The 25,163-nt window shown below is 35.2% G+C and overlaps 3 protein-coding genes across 5 annotated transcripts; 1 reads left to right on the top strand and 2 right to left on the bottom strand.

Annotated features, from left to right (window-relative positions):
- Nucleotides 1-52: 52 nt before the first annotated feature.
- LOC109106146 (prolactin receptor-like) lies at nucleotides 53-8,618 on the bottom strand. The gene is made up of 9 exons (XM_042756721.1): nucleotides 8,318-8,618; nucleotides 5,011-5,082; nucleotides 4,662-4,794; nucleotides 3,628-3,797; nucleotides 2,858-3,039; nucleotides 2,404-2,545; nucleotides 2,096-2,195; nucleotides 1,524-1,593; nucleotides 53-968 (listed from the first exon to the last, which is right to left on the bottom strand). Exons 2-9 carry the CDS (start codon nucleotides 5,075-5,077, stop codon nucleotides 303-305), a joined length of 1,530 nt encoding a protein of 509 aa, XP_042612655.1. The 5' UTR covers nucleotides 5,078-5,082; nucleotides 8,318-8,618; the 3' UTR covers nucleotides 53-302.
- A 1,051-nt stretch (nucleotides 8,619-9,669) lies between these two features.
- On the top strand, nucleotides 9,670-21,169 carry LOC109087837 (mucosa-associated lymphoid tissue lymphoma translocation protein 1-like). Of its 3 annotated transcripts, XM_042756712.1 has the most exons (18): nucleotides 9,670-9,865; nucleotides 10,720-10,944; nucleotides 11,043-11,209; nucleotides 12,503-12,624; nucleotides 12,697-12,844; nucleotides 12,946-13,124; nucleotides 13,462-13,561; nucleotides 14,714-14,788; nucleotides 15,458-15,481; nucleotides 15,566-15,589; nucleotides 15,704-15,907; nucleotides 17,090-17,267; nucleotides 17,369-17,440; nucleotides 17,531-17,658; nucleotides 17,902-18,051; nucleotides 18,443-18,600; nucleotides 19,288-19,413; nucleotides 19,554-21,169. In XM_042756712.1, exons 2-18 carry the CDS (start codon nucleotides 10,796-10,798, stop codon nucleotides 20,010-20,012), a joined length of 2,463 nt encoding a protein of 820 aa, XP_042612646.1. In that variant the 5' UTR covers nucleotides 9,670-9,865; nucleotides 10,720-10,795; the 3' UTR covers nucleotides 20,013-21,169. The 3 variants fall into 3 exon arrangements, with proteins under 3 accessions (XP_042612646.1, XP_042612647.1, XP_042612648.1); XM_042756713.1 differs by lacking the exon at nucleotides 14,714-14,788; XM_042756714.1 differs by lacking the exon at nucleotides 9,670-9,865 and having other exon boundaries at nucleotides 10,798-10,939.
- A 318-nt stretch (nucleotides 21,170-21,487) lies between these two features.
- Nucleotides 21,488-23,914, bottom strand: cplx4b (complexin 4b). The gene is made up of 3 exons (XM_019102053.2): nucleotides 23,646-23,914; nucleotides 23,149-23,236; nucleotides 21,488-21,783 (listed from the first exon to the last, which is right to left on the bottom strand). The coding sequence occupies exons 1-3, from the start codon at nucleotides 23,708-23,710 to the stop codon at nucleotides 21,556-21,558; spliced, it is 381 nt and encodes a 126-aa protein (XP_018957598.1). The 5' UTR covers nucleotides 23,711-23,914; the 3' UTR covers nucleotides 21,488-21,555.
- Nucleotides 23,915-25,163: the final 1,249 nt, after the last annotated feature.

Raw genomic sequence — 25,163 nt, 5'->3', positions numbered from 1 at the left:
ATGTATATATGTGTGTGTGTGTGTGTGTATATAATATATATATATATATATATAGATAGATAGATAGATAGATAGATAGATAGATAGACAGACAGATAAGCAGTTTTGTGAATCAATTATGAATAGCTTTGTGCTTTGTATTAAGGTAGTTAAGCACCAAGTTTTGTTGTTTGATTGGGAAACGCACCCCTGACTGCTGAAAGAACCCTTCTCCCATCTCTACTAACAAAGTGCTTAACAGTTGGAGTAGGACACTAGAGACAAAATAATCCCAAACCTCTGAAGTTTAAGTCGCAAAACAGTCAAGATCCACTTGAAAATGTCGTCAGGGTTTCCAAGTATCCCAGAGGTTCGAAAACAACTCCTGTTTCCTCAGCTTTAAATGTTTTGTCACATTTGACCTCTTTGTGACCCTGTTTGGGGATGCTGTCTTGTAGTACAAGGATTTTATCACTGATAACATCAGTGACCATACTGTAGTCCTCCCCTACCAGAGGTGTCTGATCTCGTTTCTCTTCATCAACCTCAACGTACCCCATAAGTCCAGCAGGGTTGATGCTGACGTGCTCACATTTGCTACCGGAGCTCATTTGAGTGTTTTGGTCCTGAGCTTTCACTGGCAAGCCATTGCAATCAAGGGGAAGTAGTTCTTGAGGCTCTCCAAGGACACCGCTGGTGGCACTTAGCTGACTGGAGACGGCCCCAGAGTAGACGTGTTCGCTGAGTGTTGTCCTTACATCCTGACTGCTGTTCAATGTGATCTGGATGCTGTTTTGAGAGACCTTTTGTGCAGTATCTGTGAGACAGTTTTCTCCCTTTTGGAACTCAAGATGAGCTTTACCATTAAAATCCATTTCCTCATCATAGTCAGAGACCACGAGGTACTCCACTTGATGGTCTGATCTCTGGGCTATTTGGGGATATCCCGGAGTAATCAGAGCACTGAAGATATCCTCGGCCTTACCACTCTGTGAAATGAGAAGTAAAATGACCTTTGTAATCTGTAACTGCAGTTTTGTGGGGTCAATTCATTGTCTGTTGGAAATGTTAAAAAACTCCCTCCTATTTTTTGACAATGATAGAACATTTCAGCAGATTGTTTAAAGAAATTGTCACAATGTAATGTGACGATCTTCTTTTATGTTCCACAGAAAAAAGAAACGCATACAGGTTTAGAATGACATGAGGGTGAGAAAATGATGACAGAATTTTCATTTTCCAGTAATCTATCCATTTAATTCTAAAGCATTGCCGTTTGTTTTTTGTTTTTTTACTAATGTCATATTTATCCTGTAAAAAAAAAGCTCAAACATAAAATTAAATTGCACTACTACAAAACTGCGCCTCGTGAAAATATTATAAAATATAAAATAATATATTGTTGCTTTACTTTCTTTCTTTTCTTTTAAATGCTATACCAGCTTCTAAGGCTATATTCATGGCGATAATAAAGTGCAATCAATCTACTGTTTCTTTAACAAACTACTGTAGAAATGCATGATTTATGGTAGTGACTGCTGTACCTTAAGGAGCTGAGTGTCTAAGCCACTGATCTTCGGCTCTGGAACTGGTGGCAGGAAAAAATGCTTCACCCTAGAGAAGAATACGGAAATACAGAATTAACTTTATAGTGTTATCCACCTTATTTTTAACATAAGAGTTTTTTTGTTTTTTTTTGTTTTTTTTTAATCTACAAGACTTTTGTTTCCAGTCCAATCCAGTTTTTTTTTTTTTTTGATGTGAAAAAACAATACATTATGCTGCTTATTTGCTATTATAAAATTTGAAATTATTATTGTAATCATAAACATATACTGGTTTATAGTGCAAGTTGTTTTACCCTTTTGTAAAGTTTTGCATTTTTTCAACTGTTTTGCTCATATAGCAGCTAATAAATCAGAAGGAAATTTGTATCGTATTAAAAAATAAGGTGAATACAATATTATGTTAATGTTAATGTTAATATACTAATTTGTGTCACATATTAGAGTACAGAATACTGATTTCGAAGGAAATCCTGGGAAAACTGTTATCTTCATACAGTCATCAGTGTAAATTCCTTTGACATTGTGATGAGGTGGGATGTCATGCTTACGGTTTCATCTTGACTGTCAGCACTCCTGCAGTCAGCAGGAAAATGATGACCATTAGTGTGACAGCAATGATCATAAATGCATTCTGTGTGTCAGACATATCTGCAATGCGAGAAACACAAAGACTTGTTTAAATTTTTCGCTTTCAGTTTTCATCATCTTTTAATGCTGTACTGTATAATGGCTTAAAATGGATCTTAAAGCAGAATTAAAAATGTATTTAGTATTTTTACTGTAGCCTGATATTGTTACGTAAGGCTAAAAATGCTGAGTAATGCAGCACAATGGCTGGAGGTGTGTATCATCTTACTGTCTGGAATTTGGATGAATGCAGATGGGCTCCATTCACTCCAGAGGCCTTGGTCTAGTTTACAGCGCACCTGAACGATGTAATTTGCTCCTGGCTGCGGACTGTAGATGCTAAACTCCAATTGTTTTCCAGCACTATATGACTACAACACAAGAATTAAAACGATGTCTCAGTCATAATTATATTACATGGTATCAAAACTTTTAAATGCAAAAACTAGTCAACTCACAGACTCCCAATTCATAAATATTTTCTTTTTGATAATAAATTGATAATTAATTAAAACATTTAAAAGCAAATTTTTATAAATACAGTATATGGAATATTTTTAAAATAAAAAAATCCTATATGGTTTATATATGGACCCCCAGTTGAAAGCCTTGGTAAAGAAAAATTACAAACCATAAGAACATTTTTAAGAACCTTGATGACCTTGAAACTATTTGAATCTCACCTCCCAGTTGCTGTCCTCCTCATTTCCGCTGTTCTCAATTTTTAAGCGAACTTCATATTTGATTGTTACCCAGCCTGAACGTGTGTCTGCGTCATGCGGAGGCTGCCACTGCACCAGGAAATAGGGACTGTTCGTGGTCTGCATGAAAGTCACATTTACGTTCTCTGGAGGGTGAGGCTGCACTGTGTGGAAGAAGATGAATCGTCTTAAATGATAATCAACTGCGCAGACATAACGTACCAGTAAGTGACAACAATATATGAAATGAAAAAGGGAAATAAACTGAATGTGGTCTAAATAGATTAGTATGTTTTTTTAGTACTTTTCCATTCCACTCAGATGCTCTAAAATCATCATCATTTAACTCACTGTTACAGATGGAAGAGCCCAGTGTGCACACATTTCTAGCAGTAACTGAACTGGTTTATGGGAAATTGTAACTAAACTGTATAACTTTACATGCAGTGTTATCTGTCTTGTTCTAGTATGATGATCTAACTGAAAGTAAAAAAAATTCAAAACTTTCTCCGTAAAGATTTTGCTGATTGTGCTGCGTGTGCCCTTGTGTAGTGGTAGGAAATCTTTATATACACTATATTTAGCAGGCAGCTCACTGCACTGTGGCTGTTGTCAAAACAACGCTGAAATTGGCCTCTGTAGTAAAACATCATTAAAATTTCATGCATGGCCAGTATACACTAGGGGCACATAAAAACAAAAGCATTTCTGGATGCATTTTAATGTTTTGTAAACACATTAAATGAACTCACCGATATCCATAACATCAACTTCTACAGATTCCGAATAGGCTTTTCCAAGTGCATTGGAGGCCACCACTGTGATGTTGTATATGATCCAAATAGACGTGTGTCGCTTATCAAAATAACACGAATTGTTCCCTGCCTTATGATAATCCGGACATTCAAAGACTTCCAAAGAGCTGAAAAAGTTTCAAATTAATGACAAATGAACAGATGAACCAAAACCTGATATTTATTCTTATAAAATATGTAAAAATGAACTTGGTTACTTATACTAGGTTATCCTAGGTTTAGTGTGTTTATTAGTAAGTGTGTGTGGTGTACAAATTAGAAACATATTTAGAATATAATACAAAATGAAGATCTGAACTACCATTCAAATCTTTGCTTTTGGAAGAAATTAATACTTTTATTTAGCAAAGATGCATTTTGTATCATAAAAAGTGACAGTAAAGACATTTACATTTTAACAAAAGATTTCTGTTTCAAACAAACGTTTTCATTCCTCCAAAAATTCTTTTTTTCCACAAAAACGGTCTTCAACACTGATAGTAAAACAACAATCAGTATTGATAAGTGATATTTTTTGAGCACCAAATCAACATATTAGAATGATTTCTGAAGGGTCATGTGACACTGAAGACTGGAGTAATGATGCTGAAAATCCAGCTTTGCCATCACAGGAATAGATGTATTTTTTAAAACATAAGAAGCTAAAAAAGTAAATTGTACTAATATTACACAATATTACAGTTTTTAATGTATTTTTGATCAAATAAATGCAGCCTTGGTGAGTATAAGTGACTTCATTCAGTAATCAATCCAAAATGCTAGATTATCTTAATAACATATCATGTTACTGATAGAAACAAAATCAAGGGATATTTTATTGAGACAAATATAGCCTATATTCTAAACTGTGTCATAATAAGAACACAATGAAGTTACTATCCATGCTTTGATATAGGGAAAATAAATAATGCAAATATACTTTTCTGACAGCAAGATGAACGATGCTGAATAGTGATGCAGGCTACACTCACCTCTCTTTTCTGTAATACAGCTGGTAGCTGGTGGGCAATCCACCTGTTGATCCAGGCTCCCACCAGCAAGTAAAAGTCTCTTTCTCAGGCGACCGACATCTTGTTATTCTGGGCCTCCCCGGGGAAGAATGACCTGGAAAGGTATTGTAATTGAAGAGTATATGATAACATATCTGTAAGAATAACAGGACTAGATAAAGTTATATTTCAAACAGGCATCCAAATGATTAATTTATAGAAAAATCAATGACTAAAGACCAATAGCTTACTAAAAAAGACAAAAAAAAAAAAAAAAGCCAACTATCTGAATTTATTCATTGAATTTTAAAGCTGTACCTCCCTCACTTACACATGCTGTGTGAGATCCAAGAGAGGAGCCACATCAGAGTCAGCGCCTGCTCTGCATCTCTCCACATTTTTCCTTCACAAGAAACAAACATCCACAAAGTCAATAAGATGTCCAAAACAAGCACGTTAAGTACCACCTGTAGAGCTTGTTTCTACTTTAAACATCAATCTAGACATGCAAAACAACCACTTAGCATGTGTAAACACCTTCACTCATCACAACAGCTGAAAGGTCATCATTATGTGTACAAAATTGATAACTCTATGCCAAGATAAAAAAAAAAAGATGATTCTTATCTGATTTCATGAATATTTTCTTAACGTGATCAGTGAAGTTAAGACAGTGAATTGTTTTTGGTACAGAATTTCTGTCTCAGCAAAGTGAAATGATGAAATGTGTCATTTTGATTATCAAGTCAAGTCAAGTCAAGTCTGCTTTATTGTCAATTCTTCCACATGTACAGTACATACATACAGAGAATTGACATTGCGTTACTCTCAGACCCATGGTGCATACAGATAACACTAACAGTAGAGCCTAACAATCCAGATAGATACAGGTTAAATATAAAATATAAAATACAACTATACAAATAAGGGCATGTAAGAAAATTATAAAAATAAAAATAAATTTAAATAAAGCAGCTCAAGACACATGGCAGATAGAGTGCAAACCAGTGAAGTGAACAAATAGTGCAGATAAAAATATTGTAGTGCAAAAAATGCTTATTCAGTCTGATTAAAGTGACAAAGGGCACAGAGTGGTTCTTTTATTTAAACTGACTGAAGAGGTAGTAGAATGACTTCAGTTCTATGCTGAATGAGGTAGTGAGCAGACCAATGCTGCACAAAGTGACTGGTGCATGTCACCGTACAGTATGTTAGTGGGAGGGGGGAGTGGAAGGACCTGGGGATGTGGGACCTGGGGGTGGGGGGTTCATAGTTCAGTGGTGCCTGGGGCAGAAGAGGGAAGGGGGGGCAAGTTCGGGAGCGAGTTCAGCTTCCTGACAGCCTGATGGATGAAGCTGTCCTTCAGTCTGCTGGTCCTGGCCTGGAGACTCCGCAGTCTCCTCCCTGATGGCAGCAGACTGAAGAAGCTGTGTGACGGGTGAGTGGGATCACCAGCGATGCAGAGGGCTTTGCGAGTGAGATGGGTTCCGTAAATGTCCTGGAGGGAGGGGAGAGAGACACCAATGATCTTCTCAGATGCTCTCACTATGCTTTGAATGGTCTTCCAGCAGGACATGTTGCAGGCGCCATACCACACAGTGATGAAGCTTGTTAGAATGCTCTCAATGGTGCCTCTGTAGAAGGTGCACATGATGGGGGCCTGGGCTCTAGCTCTTCTCAGTTTGCCGAGGAAGTAGAGATGATGCTGCACTTTCTTTTTTTAATAAAAGCAGAATAATCACCAACACTAAGTCACACTGAAAATTATTATTTATTTTTATTTTTTTTGAGTCAAACAATAAAGTTCTCTATTCAAACGTAAAAGCACAAGCACATCATGATCCCAGAAGTAATGTCTAACACAGTAGTGAACGATGGTTATTTCTGACAGCATGGTAATGTACAAGGTTATGAACACAAGGCATCAACAAAAGAGTCAAGCACGGCAAACACAGGTGCAGAGCGCTGTCTTTATGGAAAGATACTGCCTTGGAACTGGATGAGACACAGACTGAAAGGGCAATCAATGTGCTTTAAGTTTCTGGATAATTTTAGAAACACTTTACTATAGTCTATGAATTGCATCTATATTTTTCATTTTATATTTAATTGTTTTATTTTCATTGAACATGCCATCAGCATTATATGTACTTACTGAGAAGAAGTGGGTTAAAGTCCAGGTTTAAATGACCTCAAAACATTTGACATTAACTATTTCGGTGCCAGACAACTTCAAATAATTATTTTCATCTTAGCAGCAGCAAGTTTGACAACACAGCTGACAAATAATAATATATATTTTAAATAATATACATTCCTACACATTCTTATCAAAAAAATATAAGGTGATCAGTGTGGAATATATATATATATATATATATATATATATATATATATATATATATATATATATATATATATTATATATATATATATATATATATATATATATATATATACACACATATATATACACACATATATAAACGTGATTGTGTGTGTGTGTGTGTGTGGTGTGTGTGTGTGTGGTGTATGTGTGTATATATATATATATATACACCACACACACACGCACACTATGTATACATATATTTACACACAGACAAACACACACACACATATATGTATATATATGTATATGTGTGTGTGTGTATGTGTGTGTATATATATATATATATATATATATAATATATATATATATATATATATATATACATATATACACACACACACACACACACACACACAGATAATTTTGGCAATGTTAACTGTGTGTAGCTGTGTATAAGCTCAGATCAATGAAGCTTATGATCAATCAGTTCCAAGAAATAAATACAAAGCCTGTAATATATACTTTTCATCATTAAAAGTGATGGCAGCTGAGGCCAGGTACCATATGGGATTAAACAAAATGTGTGTAGTCATGTCAATCAATCACTTAAGAAGCAAGTGTTCTCTAAAAATCTGTTCATCATATATTCAAAATATTACTAAGGCACAACAAACTAGACTAATTACTGAGTCTACACAAACTACTGTCTCCTTCTGACATTCCTCCAGGGGCCAATTTTGCCACAGCATTCTCACTGATAACAATGTAATAGCCATAAACAAACACATATTGCTTCAGTAAGCCAAGACAAGGCAGGTCAGACAGTCAAAGCGTGATCCCAGGTCAACCCAGCTGAAGAAAAAAAAAGTAGGCTACTACTTCAGAGAAAGAAGAGGTTATGTCATGTAGACTGTGGAACTATAAATCTGCCTATTAATAAAAGTCTAACCTTCTTTAATATATATATATATATATATATATATATAGATATATATATATATATATATATATATATATATATATATATATATATATATATATATGACATACCATAAGATGCAATATTAAAGAATTACAAATATAGTGCAAATCTTAATGACTCACACAGCTGTTTGACGCTATTTAATAATCCTTGTATACATAATATATTAATCCCAGTTTCAATTGCGGTATTATGGCCCGCAAAAAAACAAGTTTCGTAACTACGATATGTGCATAGTTATAGGCCTATATAATAAATATTAAGCAAGTTTTCACCGCATTATAAAACATTATAATAGAGTCGTAGCTTTTGACGGAGACTCACCTGGATCCGCTACAATCCGTGACCGAAATTACACGCACAGCTTCACCTGTGATTTTTCCATATTCCACTTACGTGCTGCATTTTGGACTGAAAACAGTCTTTCCGAAGCGATGTTCCCAAAAAAGCGCGCACTATGAGAGTGAGAAAGGCCAAATACAAAGTCACCCCGTTGACACCGCAGTCCTTCTGAGTCGCCAGTTGCACACAAACAGCCCTAAAGCTGCAGGGAGAGTCTTGAGGAGTGGCATACAGGCGATGACGTGCAATCACACTCACACACACACACACACACACACACACACACACACACACACACACACACACACACACACACACACACACACACACATATATTACCTGCCAATGACACGGTGTGTGTACAGCAACTGTAAACCAGATGAGTTAAGTGCGTCTAATAAAACTTTGGTGTTCTTCTAATAATAAAGCCTTGTTTGGAAGTTTGTGTAACGTTTGACAAAGGAGTTTCCATTTCTGAAGTTTAGTTTTAAAAATGTTTTGAAGTTGTAATGTTTTTATGTGTTTAGTTTGAGTGTCTATTTGTTATATTTATTTAATAAAAAGATAAATAGATGGTGCGTTGCGGAGGTAGTCTGAGTGTTTGCTCCTGAGGTTCTCACTGGTTGCTAGATTGCTCTGTCTGGATGGTAAGACTAGTGGTTTTCAACCAGGGGGCTGGGGCCCACTAGAGGGCCTCAGCAAACTCCCAAAGGGACCCCAAGACAACTTAAAATGATTTAAAATAAGACAAAACAAGCTTAAATCAAGTTATTATAAAATCAAGTTATTTCTTATTTTAATTCACCCCCTCAACACCCCTTTTTTTTCTTTTTAGAATTAGCCCACTATCTTGAAAAACCAGGATATATGAGGAAGCTAAATTTTAAATGTGAGATTACTAGACCTAGAAAAAAATGTAAATGAACAAAATCTTATAACTCCATAAGAATTAACAGAATCAAATATATATTTCAGTATAAAATATGTACAAATATATATTTATCCTTAATCCTTATCCAGTAAATCAAAAAAAACCTGACATTTTCATATTGTTGTGAACAGTGGGGGGCCACTTTCCTTGATTTAATGGATAAGGATTAAGGATAAAGATACATAAATATATATATATATATATATATATTGTGACAGATCGAGTAGCTACTTATAACTTTACATCATAAGTAGGCTATATCACTGTTGATGTTCTGGCCATTAATCAACTAAAATTATTTTCGTGTGAACCAATAGGCTAATTGGAAAGCATGGCTACAATTTTTCATAATTGTATATGAATAGCGAGTCTCTGATTTGACTATAAGAACATACTTCCGTTTAAGACCTCGTTGAGCTGCTCAGGAGAGACGAGATGAATACCTTCCTCTTTGTTCGACATCAGGAAGTGATGCACACACACACACGCATACACACACGTATGGTTTGAAAGTTGGATTTCCCCACATCAGTCAGTGAAGCGAAGAATTAATGTATCGCTTAATAATGGGATACATGTCAACATCGGATCCGTCTGTGGTATGTGTGCTCGATGTTTACACTCTATCTGACGTTACCTTTGTGTTCATTGTGAATTCTGTTTTAACTCTACTTGTTTGAATGTTTAGATTTAGAAATTCGAACAGATGAGTATCTGCATTTGAAAATAAAAAGTGGGAATGAATGGCGTTGCCTACTTAGTTTACAGACATTCATCACTCATATTCGGTTGTTGACAAAAACTGTAAAAAGTGAAACTATAGCGATGTCTTAAAGGTAGCTAGTTCACCAAAACCGATAATGCTTCTTTCATTTACTTATCTTCTTGTCGTTCCAAACCCGTTTTCCTTTCTTTCTTCTGTGGGACATAGAAGAACATATTAGCAAGAAAGACATTTCAGTCTTCCATTGCAAATTTTCCATTCTGTGAAAGTAAATTTTGATGACTTGGGCTGTCATTCTAACGTCTCATTAATTTTTATACAAAGTAAAACATAAAGTCATTCAGGTTTGGAACAACTTGAAGGTGAGTAAATCATGACAGAATTTAGTTTCTGTGTGAACTTTCCATTTGAGGAGCTATTTTTACTAAAACTTAACAGTAAAAAAAGCTGGTGGTTTTTTTGAAACCCTTTGAGGTGAATAGTCATAAAATTTTACCATATGTATGTGAACATTTTAAATATCAAGATTTTAGGCTAAATATTAGTTAGTCACCATCAGGGTCACCATCATTTCAATTTTGCAGACAATGTGCAGTCATTGTGGCATTAATAGAATTTTAGAAAGCGCCATATATTTTTTTAAAATTAATGATTTCTTTTTACATCTTCTATAGCTTGTGACACCTCAGGACACTGATTGAAATATCACTCCAATGTCCCATTTCGCAGGTGCTTTGCTGAACATTTACATCTGAGTTCAGCAGGTCAACCAATCACAGCTGTGTATCAGCCGTTTTCCCCAATCATGTCAGATTTGAATGACAACTCTTTGAACATAAATTTCTTGAAAGCATCTGTGTTGAACAGACTCTGTGAGTCTCTTGACAAGGCCAACAATAAGGGATGGCGAAAACTGGGGGAAATCGTGAAAAGTGACAAGCGATTCAAAGTGAGGTAACAACCTTTTCTCTCTTCACTTTTCCTTTTAATGTATAATATATACTAATAAACTCAGTCTTTTTCTTACTGTCTTCTTCCACTCACTTGCACAGTCTGGATGATATGGATATGTGTTCTCTGAAGGCTTTGGAGGCGGATGGAAGTCCTTCCCGCAGTCTGCTCAAACTCATTGGAGATCAAGGATGTATGGTGGGTGAACTGGTGGAGTTTTTACAGATCATGGGTCATACGGATGCCCTGCAGTGCCTGAAACCTCCAGGTATAACAGCCTCAGTGTTAACATGGTAAAGCCAGTGTGTTTGTTCCAACAGTGCAATGCTGCATCACATTATCTAATGTTGATTGTTTTGTATATGCTCTGTACTCAGATATTTAATCACAAATGTGAAAGCAAAATTGAAACATGACCTTGATGCATGTTTGAAGAAGTAATATTTCTCTTAGCCCCATAAAAAACTGCAATTTTTTTTTCTATATCAATTGTCAAAGAAAACTGATTTTACTGTGGAATGGATTTAAATATGCAAAAATGTGTTAAAATGAAAATATTAATGTGCAGTGACACAAACAAAATTTCACAGGCAAAAAGGTCTGTTGTCTGTAGGGATGTGCGGGTCTAGTCGACTAAACGGTACAGCTCCTACTAGTCGACATTGAAAACAATAGTTGATTACACGACAGAAAAAAATAAATAAAACATGATTATCATTCAAAATACCATAATTTTATGTTACTATCAAATTCCCATTGTTACATTTAAAACATTTTAAATAACAAGTTAAAATAAAACATTTGAAAAATAATACATTATTTTAAAAAGTGTTTCGGGATGTAAACTACATTTTTACATCATGCAACTTTGGATGGAAACCCTATTCGCCTCAGGTCCTGTCTTTCTTTTTTTCGTTTTGTTTTCAGATGATATAGCCTACATGACAAAGTATGTTTTTAGAAGCCGTTTTAATGCTATTCCTTGATATTGTTTTTGACTTGTGTTTTAATAGCCTATGTTGGCAAATGTTATAAGAAGATGAAGAATTCTGTCAGGCTATTGATTGATTTTCCATTGTTCTGCATTTCCCCAGCTGATTTTAATAAATAAGCATTGGTGAGGTTGAGTGTGTGTGCTCTCTCATATTTTTTTTCTATTTTTTTTTTTTTTACGACCGCCTAAAATGATGATAACGCGAGGCAAGAGTACGGCATAATTGTTACCTATTTTAGCAGAATTCATTGAGGGATTTGTCAGTGTGAATCATAGATTTAAGTATTTCAAATGTAGGCTTTTATATACATGCACGCAAAACGTTTTATTTTTTCGTAGCCTACCATCTTTTGGGGGTTTCTTTTCTGCAAATTCGCAGAAAAACAGTAAATGTTGCTTCACCTTTAAAAAAAAAATGTTGGTAACCGAAAGTATTACAGCTTTCAAATGACATGCATTCAAATTCTGCTACAGTTTCTGGCATAAATTCAGTGCAGATATAGTCATAAGTGATTAATTTGCATTCATAGGCCAGCTTCAGTTGATTTATGTTTCCTGATCTTACAGGAATTCAAATCCTCGTCCAGCCGCAGTCAGTGGCTGTCATTGCCGGACACAACCTTCGTCTCAGTTGTTATGCTGTTGGTGCTTCATGTGTGCAGTTCCAGTGGTTTAAGAAAACAGAAGAGGTGAGCAAATGTTTAATATTGCAAGTAAGTAACATGACTTTCAATATTTCAATGAATTATATAACCCTTCAGGTACATAACAGCTCCTCCCCAGACCTGGTGTTCAGTCCAGTCCGGCTCAAAGATGCAGGGTTTTACATCTGTCGGGTGAACTGTGGAAACGCGTATGAGTTCAGTCACTGGGCCCAAGTGGATGTACTTGATGTTCCACCAAGATATGGCAAGTCATTTCTGATCAGCAGAGACAAGAATGAAATTTGGTTAAATTGTCATGATTGGCGTGATATGTTATTGATATCAAAACTGATGCTTTTTGTTCAGGATTAGTGTCTCTGGCTTCAGAGGGCAGGCCGAGGGTGCTGATCCAGCCTCAAGCTCAAAGGCTGCTGGTGGGAGATCTGCTCTATTTGGAGTGTGGAGCTATTGGAAGACCCCTACCACAATATCAATGGTACAGAAATGGAGTGCCGATCAAAAAAGCCACTAAGAGGAAGTACACCGTAAGAGAACCAATATATGACACTCTGCATTTATGAATGAATTCAGTATTGTTCACTCTTTTTTAGATTATATTTTGTTTCTGAGACATATTGGATGCAGTAGATTAAAAAAGAGCCAACATTGTTAAAGAAACAACTCAGATGCTAGCAAATTTCACAAATAATTAGAAAGAAATGGCAAGTAACGCATGAAATTAAACATGAAATTTCGAAGTAGAAAGACTGAAATTGTATTTTCTAGTAAAATATTCTCCAATATCTTTGTATTATTTACAACTTTAAAAAAAAATCTTACAATGTAGTGAGAGTGACAGAATATTTTTTTGGATTAAATTAGGTCAAGAATTTGTTGCCAGAGCACCAGGGAAGATATCGCTGCGAGATCTTCTGCAACAAAGAACGAACATGGAGCAATGAAGTTAATGTTGTTGTCGTTGGTATGCATCAAGTCTTTTGTTTTATGTTTAATCTGTGGCTAGATGTTTTCTGATCAGATCAGTTTTGTGAACTTTAATGAACAAAAGGGATATTTCACCCAGAAATAAAAAAGCTCTCATCATTTACTTACCCTCAATTTGTTCCAAACCTGTATGAGTTTCTTTCCTCTGCAGAAGAAGATATTTTGAAAAATGTGAGTAACCAAACAGTTCACCACAACATTTTTTGAAATTTTCAAATTTTGAACATTTTTTTTTTCCATTCTATGAAAGTCAATGGGAACCAGCAACTGTTTGGTTACACATATTCTTCAAAGTATCTTTTTTTGTGTTCAGCAGAAGACTCAACAGAAACTGCTACAGATTTGAAAACAACTTGAGGTTGAGTAAATGATCAAAGATTTTTAATTTTGGGTGAACTGTCCCTTTAAGGCTGGAATACACTACACGATTTGTAAATTACAACAGATTTTAAAGCACTATGCATTTTACACTTGTACACACTTTTACACTAATCAGCTGAGGATCATAAACTACCAGACTTTCAAGTCTGTACACAAACTTATGCAGAAGCATGCGCCTCATTGCTAGGGGATGATGACAAATAAAAAATATGTGTTGTGAAGTCACCCCAAAAATATAATACATGTTTGATATCCTCAGATTGTATGGAATCAAAGTCTAAAGCTTAAGAATTGGAGTCTGTACCCTTCATATTCAATGAAATTTTCTGTAAAAATCAGTCATCTCTGACTGCCTTAAAATCTGCAGACTGGCTGTGACTTTAGGAAACTAGTGTTGACTCCATCCAGACTGCAAATCTCTACAAAAGTTGTGAGGTGTATTCTATTATTTAATGTTTAGAGTGAGTAAATCTAACTTGCATAACTGCAGAATTATAAAGTTCCGATGTCAAGAAATGATCTTTGCAATGTGAAGTATCCAGTGTATCCAACTCTAGTGCAGGGACCTCTATGTGGGACCTCTAAAGGCATTTGTATGGCAATTTAAGACCGAAGTACATTGCCATACATATCTACATTATGCTGTTGATTGCTGATATCATCTCATGTTATTGGTAAATTTAGTGTTGAATTTTTTTTTTTTTTTTTTACTTTACTCATTTTGTGGTCCAAACTTATTCTTCCTCAGAAAATCCTTGCCAATCTGAAAAGAAAGAGCCAAGAATATCTCATGAAATTTCAGGAGCAATGGAGTGCTCTGAAGGTATTTTCTAAATTGTAGTGGCACCTTTCTAACATCGAGAGACTTTCAGTATCAGCCCCTTTTTGGAATCTGTGTCTAGTTCATACCGTGCTAAATTATCACACTGTCATACTGATTAATGCATGCTTTAAAAACTAACAAACGTTCCAGGTTCGAAACAAGTTACGCTCCATCACCAGCATAAGTGAGATATGTTTGATCACCACAAATAAAGCGAAAGCATTACTGTCAACATGACTTTTTCTGATAATTGACAGCTTGCCAAGGTTGAGCTTGTTTTGAACCCGGAGCACTCCTTTAAACATTTTTCACCTACTCTCTTGACTACTCTACTGATTGAGGTGGTGGAAGACACTTTCATAGATCAGATGCCTTCAGTAATGCAGCTCTGCATGACTGTTGTAAAAAAAAAAAAAACGAGAGCCTTTCCATTCCAGTTGTAATGGTTACAGTTTGAGAACATGATAAAATGTTTTTGCTAAATGGCGGTAAGGGTTAATTGTGGCAGGATGGGGTTAGTTATACCTCAAAAATAGGCTTTCGGTCTAGAAAAATAGTTCCCTCTTGTGATCTATAAGCTTTTTCTTTTCTCTTCATTACTGTCATAATCATGTTCTCTCAAATATGCCTATATACCTAATATACCTAATATATATTTCTCTTTTATAGATGATTTTTTGGCTATTGATAGGGGTAAGTTATGTTCCAGTCACATTTAGTTTTGAATATTTCTGGCTTTTATTGAGTCAGTGAATGATTATGACTTTTTTCCATCAGATTGCAGTCTTGAGAAACCTTATGGTAAGTAGACCAAAACATGTCTGTGAATTAACGTAACTTGAATACACACGAGAAATCAAATTGGCTGGAGTTTTTTTTCTTTTTCTTTCACTGTGAATGTTTTTCTTCCTTCAGCTACAGACAAAGTGGCTCTTCTGATTGGTAACCTCACATATCGAAACCACCCACAGCTGAAAGCACCCATGGTTGACGTGTATGACCTCACCAATCTGCTGCGGCAACTGAACTTCAAAGTGGTGTCTCTGCTAGATCTAACTGAGTCAGAGATGAGGAACGCCGTGGAGGAGTTCTTGTCCCTGCTTCATAAGGGAGTGTATGGTACTGTGGCTTCTAAGTAGTTTATGCTACTGTAGTCTCCTATAAATATTGTAATTGCCTTGAAAGAGTAAACAAGCATGATATTGAAATGTTTGAGCCATCTTGCAATATGTAAAACTACAACTAACTACACATTTAAAAATAAAGGTTCCAAAAGGAGGTTTTCACAGTGATGCCATGTCTTTAGTTCTCCAAAGAACCTTGCAGAGAACAGTTTTTAAAATAACATTTTTTCCACTATAAATACCCTTTCTGTGTGATGGAAAGGTTCCGTGGAGGTTCTTCTTGGAACCGTAGATGCCAATAAAGAATCGTTATTTTTAAGCGTGTACTTGGTTGATTACTGGCTTCAGAGGTGATTAGAAAGTATCAGTTATTTTCTCACCATTTACTCACTCTCATATCATATCATTCCAAACCCATTTTACTTTGTGTCTACTATGGAGCACAAAAGGAGATCATGATTCTCATTTCCATAAAACAGAATGGAACCAGGACCAGGGCTGCCTGCCTCTGAAAAGGTCAAAAACCTCCATTAAAGTATCATATAATTTGAGCTTTCACATTTTAAAACTTGTGTTGCTATCGGTTATATAATGTTTTTATTTTACTGGACTAAAACATGCCAGCCCAGAAAAGATCTTTCTGCTATTTGTAGTTGCGTTCTTTTTGCACTTTAATCTGTTTGTTTACTTTATATATTTTTAGTTACTGTGCAGTGTTTTATTGTATTTAAATTTTCAAGTTTTCTAAGTTGATAAACTTGTTTTTAATACAGTAACACGGAAGTCAGTTTATCTTTTCAACCTGTTTTTTAGTAGTACAGTAAAATACCGTATACTGTGATAAATGTTTCAGCACTCATTGAGAAACATAAATCTGATACTGTCACATGCCCAATATGTACACAAGTTCAAACTCAGATCCTCAGCCGAGGGAAACCTTTTCAGCAAATAGCAACTTAATTTTTGATAGCAAAGCTTTCATATGACTTCAGAAATTCTATAAATATAGTGAATGTGTGATTCACCATCCACTTTCATTGTATGAAAAATAACAGACCAGACAATCTGTAAAGTATCTTCTGTGTATTAAAGTCATACAGGTTTGGAATGACATGAGAGTGAGTAAATTTCTTTTTTTTGATTGAAATGACTCTTTGATGAATGCTCCTCCCTGTAGGTTTGTTGTATTATGCTGGTCATGGTTATGAGAACTTTGGGAACAGCTTCATGGTGCCCGTTGATGCCCCAAACCCATACCGCTCAGGCAACTGTCTCTGTGTTCAGAGCATTCTGAAACTGATGCAGGAGAAGGAGACTGGACTCAACGTCTTCCTCCTGGACATGTGCAGGAAAAGGTGTGGATTTTGAGGTTTTAAAATGCGGAATAACAAATCATATTCACACTGGTATTTCATACATTGGCTATCATCATTCTAACACTAATATATTGCTTCAGAAATGTACATGATGATGCCATGCCAAACGTTGTGCTCAAAGTTACAGCCAATATTGTGTTTGGATATGCCACGTGAGTGTCTTTCTTTTTCATCCAGAAATAACATGCTGAAATACATTTTGTTCTCTATCTGACATGTTGTAATGTATTATTTTTCTGAAGTTGCCAAGATGCTGAGGCTTTTGAATTGAGTTCAAGTGGATTCACCAATGGAGTCTTCATTAAATTCCTGAAGGAGCGCCTCCTAGAGGATGAGAAGATCACTGTTCTGCTAGACAGAGTGGCTGAAGGTGGGGGAACCTTGAGCATGTTAAAGTTAAAATGAAGCATTACAACTTTTATTAGTTAAATGCAGGTCCATTAATCTCAAACATATGATTAACTGATTTGAAAAGTGTACTTACTCACCGTGATTGACTACTGCTTCTACTAACGATAGTAATAATTTCCAATATTAATTTCAATTCATATTTCATCGAATTCGTGTTTGGTTGCATGTCTTGACAATCAAACTACTGTTCTGATTGTTTGAGATATGGGTCAGTTTGACCCCACAAAGGGTAAGCAGGCTCTAGAGATCCGCAGCAGTCTGTCAGAGAGACGTTCCCTCACTGATCCCATCCGCCCCGGGGACTACTCGGACGCAGCCGAGGCACAGAACCTGCTCTGGTCTAAAGCACATGGTATTGTCAGCTACTTCAAAATATTGTGCAACTCATATAAATAACCATATAAAAGAGGTTCACAGTAAAATGTATACTGACATTACAAAAAGGTATAGAAGTTTTGTTAATGAAAATAACATTTTAGTTACTACTAGTAATGTGCATGATGACAAAACGTGTGAAAACATAACAGACCTAACTCTGACCTAACTAACTAATGCATATTTGTTATTGTTTACAATGCCAAAAAAAATGTTTTCACTTCATCTCGTTTCATCATGACATGAGATGATTCCTATCATCTCATCTGACCATATTAACAGATGTTAGTTCTCAATAAGTGAAACAATACTGGAAATAAAAATGTTTTCAGCATTTGTCAAATCTTTGCTTTTGTGTTTCAACTCAGAACTGCCAGAGAGTAAACTTCTGGACTTTGACTGTGGAGTACAGATAAAAATGGACTTTGCTGCTGAGTTTTCTAACGTGCTGGTCATCTACACCAGCATTGTGAAAAAGCCAGAGGAGATGCTGTCGTGTCAGGCACACATAACTAACCTCCCTTGGGTTAGTGGTCTTCGTTTTTATTTTGGAGAAAGAAAATGCAATGTCTCATTATTTACTCATAAACACTTGCATTAAAAGATGCAGGGTCAACAACAACAAAAAAGAATCTGTTTATTCTGCAAGGACACATTAAATTGATCAAAAGTGATAAAGACATTTGTTACACACAATTTCTGTTTAAAAATGCTGTTCCATTAAACTCTCTATTCATCAAAGAATGAATCACGTTTTCCACAAAAATATAAAGCAGCACAACTGTTCTCAACATTGTTGAAATAAGAAATGTTTTGTGAGTAATGATGCTGGAAATTCAGCTTTGCCATCACAAAAACAACAAACACAATTAAAATAAAAAAAACTTTGTAAATTGAAATAATATTTAGTATTAGTTGTAGTTTTTACTCTATATTTTGATAAAATAAATGCAGCCTTGGTGACCATAAGAGTCTTCTTTCAAAAACATTAAAAATTCAAACGTTTGAACATTCGTGTATATCTGTCTAATACTAATACTAATCTGTCTAATTATTTAGCTATACATATAAACTAATCTTTTTTTAAAAAAAATTGGACTAATAGCATTCTCGTCAATATTCCATAATGTTTATATTGCCTATATATATATATATATATATATAGTAACATGATTGCAATAAATAATGTTTTTCCTGTTACCTGATTTTGAAGGACCTGGATGTGGACCCTAAGCTGATGAATAAAGAAACTCTGGAGGAAACAGGAAGTTTTTTACTTTCAGGCAGTCTTCCTCATCACTGCCTCTACACCAGACTCAGCTCACTGCAGAAACTCAAGGTACATCTCAGGACTTTATCAACACATCACAATACAAAAAGACTTATTCACAATAGTTCTGATTTACAATACGTTTAAATTAATTCAAAACTACCTTGATACCTCTTTTTCCTTCTCATGCTGTTCTTCCTGATTTACAGGAGGAACTAGCTTTCACTGTTTGCCTACAAGTCCAGTTTAACTCCCTAGATGACCTGGTCCAGTGGAACATGGATGTTAGCATCGGCAAGCCCCTCACCGCCAAACTGGATCTCAACCGTCCCACCAGGAAGAACAGCTGTCAGCTGACGTGTTTCATTCCCCACAGCCCCTCGACCAGCCCCAGCCACAGCCCCGCGTCTGACCGCCGCTTCCACAGCCAGGGCCCCTGCTTCCCCCAGCAGTACGCCAACCCCTACCTCAACGTCTGTGAGCCTCTCCACGGAGCTGTAGGAGGTTATGGGGACTTTCGATTGTACGGTGACCATACATATCAATATGAGAATGTGCCATGCTCACCCTTCCTGAACCCACCAAGTATTCCCATTGAGACCACTGATGACATTGATGACATGCAGAATGAATTCATGAATAGTTTGCAACTCTATAACCATCCCTGAGTGAGTACACAAGTGTTAAACAGATGACTGAAGGGATACTCCACACAAAATTGAAAATTCTCTCATCATTTACCCGTTCCAGATGTGTATGACTTTCTTTCAACCAATGAACACAAAGTTTTTTTTTAAATCCATCTTTGTGAGTCTATATAATGCAAGTGTATAGGATCATCAAAGTTGGCGCTTCAAAAACCACACAAATTGAACTTGATAGTAATCCATACAGCCCCAGTTGTGGAAGCGAAAAAGTTAGTAAATAATGTTTTTCTCACATACGTGTTGTTTTGCTTCAGAGAACATTGATTCCTCAACTGTGGTCATATGGATTAAAGTCAAACGACTCAAAGTCAAAGTTGTCTAAAAAGCTGTCAAAAACCTTATATGCATCTGGGATGGCATGAGGATGAAATTCTCTCATCATTTACCTTTTCCAGATGTATATGACTTACTTCCTTCAGATGTACAAAAAATAATCCAGCTCTGTCCATGTAATGGAAGTGTATGGGGCTGCCAAAGTTGGCGCTTCAAAAACCACACAAATTGAACATGATGGTAATCCATACGACCACAGTTACATGCAGGTCCATGAAAAGCATGGAAGCACACGGGAAGCTTCAGAGAGCTTATATCATTTATAAAAACACTGACGTGTGTTTGTATTTTTCTCTCACACATGTATTGTTTATCTTCAGAGAACATTCATCAACTGGGTTCGCATGGATTATTCGTGTTTGCTTTTTGAAGCATCCACTTTGTCAAAAAGTCTAAAACGTCTGAGAAAAGTTTAATTTTGGGTGGAGTACTGTTGTTGTTTTAAGGACTGCGGGATTAATAAATTACAGTTCAAGGGTGTGATTTTTTCCATGTTAAAATACAATCTATAGATTAATGTCCAGTCTATAACTCAGCTATAAGTAATTCTTTCATAAATTGATCACATTCTTTTTGCATTTGCATTTGGTGATGGAAGCAGTGCAAAAATATATAATCTCAAGTGGTTATGTCTCATTTTTAGCAGCTTTCAGTCTTTCACGTGACTAACTTATTATGATTATTTAGCATAAAGAAAATACTGTAACACTGTGACCAAGTATTTAGTCATTTTAAATTATCATTTATGTTACAAATTCTGTCACCTCATTACATCTCAAAACATCTCTTTTTTTCCTATGGATTTTAAAGACATGTTTAGAAAAATAACCTTTATTTTTAAATATAAAGTGCATGAATCAAATGTCATTATTTTTTAGCATGTAGATATTGGTCATAACTCTGATTTTGTAATTCAAGATTACTCAATGAGGAGGTCAATCACAGTTTGATAAAAAAGGAACAAAATAAAAACAATTAATTGATTAAAAAGAAAAACAAGAAACCAAATGAAAGAATTTGGAATAAATTCACAAATCCATTTCTCAACAGTGACATTAATCTCTTAAAGTGTGATCAATATTTTGCAGGAAAAGGAAACTATTAATAGTTTAACTGCAAATGCAGGTCATCAAGATTAGACAACTAGATAACTTTGACTTCTTCGACACATTTACATGACAGTGCACTTCTCCTCCGCCTTGGATTTCATCTCCACAAACGTGGCCTGAGCCTTTTCTTTGAGCTGCTCCATATCCATGTTCTGAAGGTTCTGCATTTGACCCATGATGGACTCCTTTTCCTCCTCCTCTGGCTGTTCTCCATCCACCATCTTGATCAGTTCTTCTGGCACGTCAATGTCATCTCCGGCCTGCTGAATCATAATCTCATCCTGTTCCCTCTGGAAAAAACAATCAGCACGTCAATCAAACCTAACAGTTTAAATCTAATAGCACTTCTTTTCTTATAGATGTAGGATTATATACTAGGAACTACATTACATGCTTTAAAGGAAGCCTCAAGTATGACTTTTATAAATAAAGCAGAGTATGGGGTGGTTATATTAGTGATTTAGCTACTTTAATAAATGGTCACATTGTCTCTCAAGATACTGATAGAATACAAATTTAAAATTATTCAAATGTTGATTAGAGCAATACAAAAATATTATAATATATAATATAACATTTATCTAGTTTAGTATATAGTATTGTATACAGATACTGGCCATACCAGACAAACTTCTTTACTTAGTTTAGCAAGCCAGTTTGATTGGGAACAATTAAAAATAAAAATAAGGCATTAATTGAAATATCAATAAGAAAGCAAATTGAAAATATCATATAAGAAAGCAATATATTTTATTACACTTGAAATACACTTTACATGTACTTACTATTATAATAACTTATAATTAATAATGCATAATTACATGCAAGTAGCCCTAATCCGAACCCTAACCATATAGTAAATTCATGTAGTTAATTAATATTACTCCGTACTTAAATTTATAATTACACTGCAACAAGGACACCTTAAAGTGTAATGATTTTAGTAAATTTATTAATTAATTGTGTATAATTAATAGTTTCTTAAAAATCTAAAGAGAATATAATATCTTGCAGTGTAGAATAAAAAAAGGAAATTATACCTTTTATTCCAGATAATTTCAGGCAAATATTTATTTATTAAAATAATAATAATAATTTGTATTATTTTTTTCCATCTCAGAAAAAAAAATTATAAATCTGATCTAACACTCCAAATCCTGAATTTGTGGTTAGAGCTTTGCAAAATTGTAATAGTTTGTAAATGTGAGATTTCTATACATGGAAATGTCATGTAAAATAATAAAATCTTATAACTCTATTTTCACTTTTATACATTTTCCCTCTTCATCCTCTTTAGAATGTCTGGCATAAGCTTCCTTATTGATGAATCTAGACTTCAACAGATGTCACTCAACATGAAACTGCTACTGAAACACTGTTTGAAAACTCTACAGCAATGCTTTTAAAGCTCACTTTAGAGATTAATCACTGCGGGCCTTAAGCCCTGAACATCCAGGGTCACTATTTTAGTTTACTGTTTTATGCCTTAATCTCCTGCCACAAGCTGCACTGCAACCTTCACACACTTGATAGTTTAACCATGTCTGCAAACTGATGCTATTCATGTGCTGCTTAAGCACAGTCATTCGGGGACAGGAATAACTCAATTCAGCATTACTGAAAGGGATTCATTTATCTGATCCTGGGAGTCTCACCTTTGGAAGCCGATATTTTTCTCTTAAACAAGTCCTCAGACAAGCCCTTTCTGCCTTTTTTGTATTGAATTCTGCATCCCTCTCCATCCTTTATTCCCAAAGAAGCAGACAATGTACAGAGGATGAGAAAAACGCACAAAGAACAGGAATAGAAAATGAACAGGAAAGTGATACCAGCGGCGGCCAAGAACTGTAACAACAATGTTATCAGAAAACAGCCCAGCATCAGGGTACATCATATTTAGCATATTTACAATAGGGGAAATACTGTTTCTTTCACAGCTCAAACAATGTATTGTACAGCAGCCTTTATCTGAGTATCATGTGAAAGATATACTTGACAATAAACAATTTTTAAATAAACGGAATGTTTGGAATGTTATTGGCTGATACATTCCATTTGAGAGTAATACTCATTGAGTTTATAAAATTATGAAAAACCTCCTGGATGAAATGGGCTAGAATAGCCAATGTTTATAAAAGAGATTCAAACTTACTTTTCCTCCACCATCTGCTTCTGATACTCCTCATATTCTTCTCTGGACATTCCATCCTGAGACATTTTGCTAGTTGTTCTTGTTTCTTCAACTGGCTGATCACACTGACTGTGAACTGATGCGCTTTCCAAAAGAAAAATTCTCTACTCTTTCTCTTTTTTTCTCTGAATCAAGCTTTATTCTAGCTTCAGGATTGGTCTATCAGAGTAAATCCAATGAGAGGCTTTTCTATGTGACAGCCCTGCAGTTGCATCATCAAGGACATCCTGAGAATGACCCCGGCCAAAAAAAGAGGAACCATTTTCTGCCAAATTCCATCAGCTGGTCTGAGCCCTTTAGTTCCATCGTCAGAAAATAGAATTATTAATCTTTTGTTCATCATTTGCAACTTTGTCAAAGCTTTGTAGTGTAAAAGCGACTTTCACAGAAAATGATGTTATTTGTGCCGGACACTTTATGTCTTGTTATATACAGTGGTGGAAATTGCCAAAATTCACTGGGGGGACTCTAGCTTGGAAAGGGGGAGGGGATAATAATGGTAATGTTTTCAATTATAAAACCCTTTATAATCTATAATAACATTAAACTTATTTCATATTTTCTCCAAACCTTCTTGGATATTAAGACAGGCACCTGCAATTCTGGCCAAATTAAAGATACATTATGTGTGAATTTGCATATGTTATAATGTAAGCAAGGTTAATGACCCCTTGTGTTTAATTAAAAAAAATGATTAGTGAAATGAAAGAATGATTTAATAAAATTGGCCTGTTTAGCTAAGCCCTCAAAACACTTCTTATTTAGTGGTACAGTATTGCATGATTTGTAGATATTTAATAGTTTACACTTTGCATAAACATTTGCAATTTGTTTTTAAAAGGTAACTTTATATTCTTAAGGACTCTACGCCGCTTACATTTCTTTTCAGGAGCATTTGTGATCTGATCATTGACAGAAATTAACCTAATTAACCTAAAGGCGATATTTGACTCCTTTAAAGTTTTTTCTTTTCTTTTCTTTTTTTAAAACCTTTGTTATTCCTCTAACTTTATTAAATGTATGTCACCTTTTGTGCCAAAAATGTTTAATTATTGAAAATTTTAATTAAACAATAAATTCAATTAAAATGATCAAATGCAACGAGGAAAAATAAGTTACTAGTCAAATGAAGCACAGAAGAGCACAAATGTGGCATTAAGGAAAATTTACAGACTTTTTGACAACTCAGAGGTGGCATTGATGCATTTCATAATAACAATGTTATGATATTAATGTTTTAAATATAAAGTTTTGAATATAGAAATATTAAATGATTTAAAAGACTCCATTTATAGTGTAAAAATAAAACTGAAGTCACTGTCTTTGCACTGAATCATTCATTCAATCGATTCGTTCAAACGGCTGATTCATTTAGGAACGAAGCAAGTGACTCTCTTTATGAATGGGTCATTGAATCATTGACTCACTAGATTTGATCAAAAAAAAGTTTGCTTGGAGATGCACAGCGGCTCAGCTGTG

Source organism: Cyprinus carpio, chromosome A5, assembly GCF_018340385.1.
Source record: "Cyprinus carpio isolate SPL01 chromosome A5, ASM1834038v1, whole genome shotgun sequence".
Taxonomy (NCBI): Eukaryota; Metazoa; Chordata; class Actinopteri; order Cypriniformes; family Cyprinidae; genus Cyprinus; species Cyprinus carpio.
The sequence above is the reverse complement of the archived record's forward strand: the minus strand, read 5'-3'. Positions and strand labels throughout refer to the sequence as shown.

What these genes read in the sequence shown, in the direction of transcription:
- cplx4b (XM_019102053.2), bottom strand. Translation starts at nt 23,710, where the DNA reads ATGTCTCAGGATGGAATGTCCAGAGAAGAATATGAGGAGTATCAGAAG. An exon ending in AAGCAGATGGTGGAGGAAAA is followed by an intron (nt 23,237 to 23,645) that starts GTAAGTTTGAAT and finishes TTGGGAATAAAG; the next exon opens with GATGGAGAGGGATGCAGAAT. An exon ending in AAAAATATCGGCTTCCAAAG is followed by an intron (nt 21,784 to 23,148) that starts GTGAGACTCCCA and finishes TGTTTTTTCCAG; the next exon opens with AGGGAACAGGATGAGATTAT.
- LOC109087837 (XM_042756712.1), top strand. Translation starts at nt 10,796, where the DNA reads ATGTCAGATTTGAATGACAACTCTTTGAACATAAATTTCTTGAAAGCA. An exon ending in CAGTCTTGAGAAACCTTATG is followed by an intron (nt 15,590 to 15,703) that starts GTAAGTAGACCA and finishes TTCTTCCTTCAG; the next exon opens with CTACAGACAAAGTGGCTCTT. An exon ending in GCTTCATAAGGGAGTGTATG is followed by an intron (nt 15,908 to 17,089) that starts GTACTGTGGCTT and finishes TCCTCCCTGTAG; the next exon opens with GTTTGTTGTATTATGCTGGT.
- LOC109106146 (XM_042756721.1), bottom strand. Translation starts at nt 5,077, where the DNA reads ATGTGGAGAGATGCAGAGCAGGCGCTGACTCTGATGTGGCTCCTCTCT. An exon ending in CTGACAGTCAAGATGAAACC is followed by an intron (nt 1,594 to 2,095) that starts GTAAGCATGACA and finishes ATTCTTCTCTAG; the next exon opens with GGTGAAGCATTTTTTCCTGC. An exon ending in TAGACACTCAGCTCCTTAAG is followed by an intron (nt 969 to 1,523) that starts GTACAGCAGTCA and finishes CTCATTTCACAG; the next exon opens with AGTGGTAAGGCCGAGGATAT.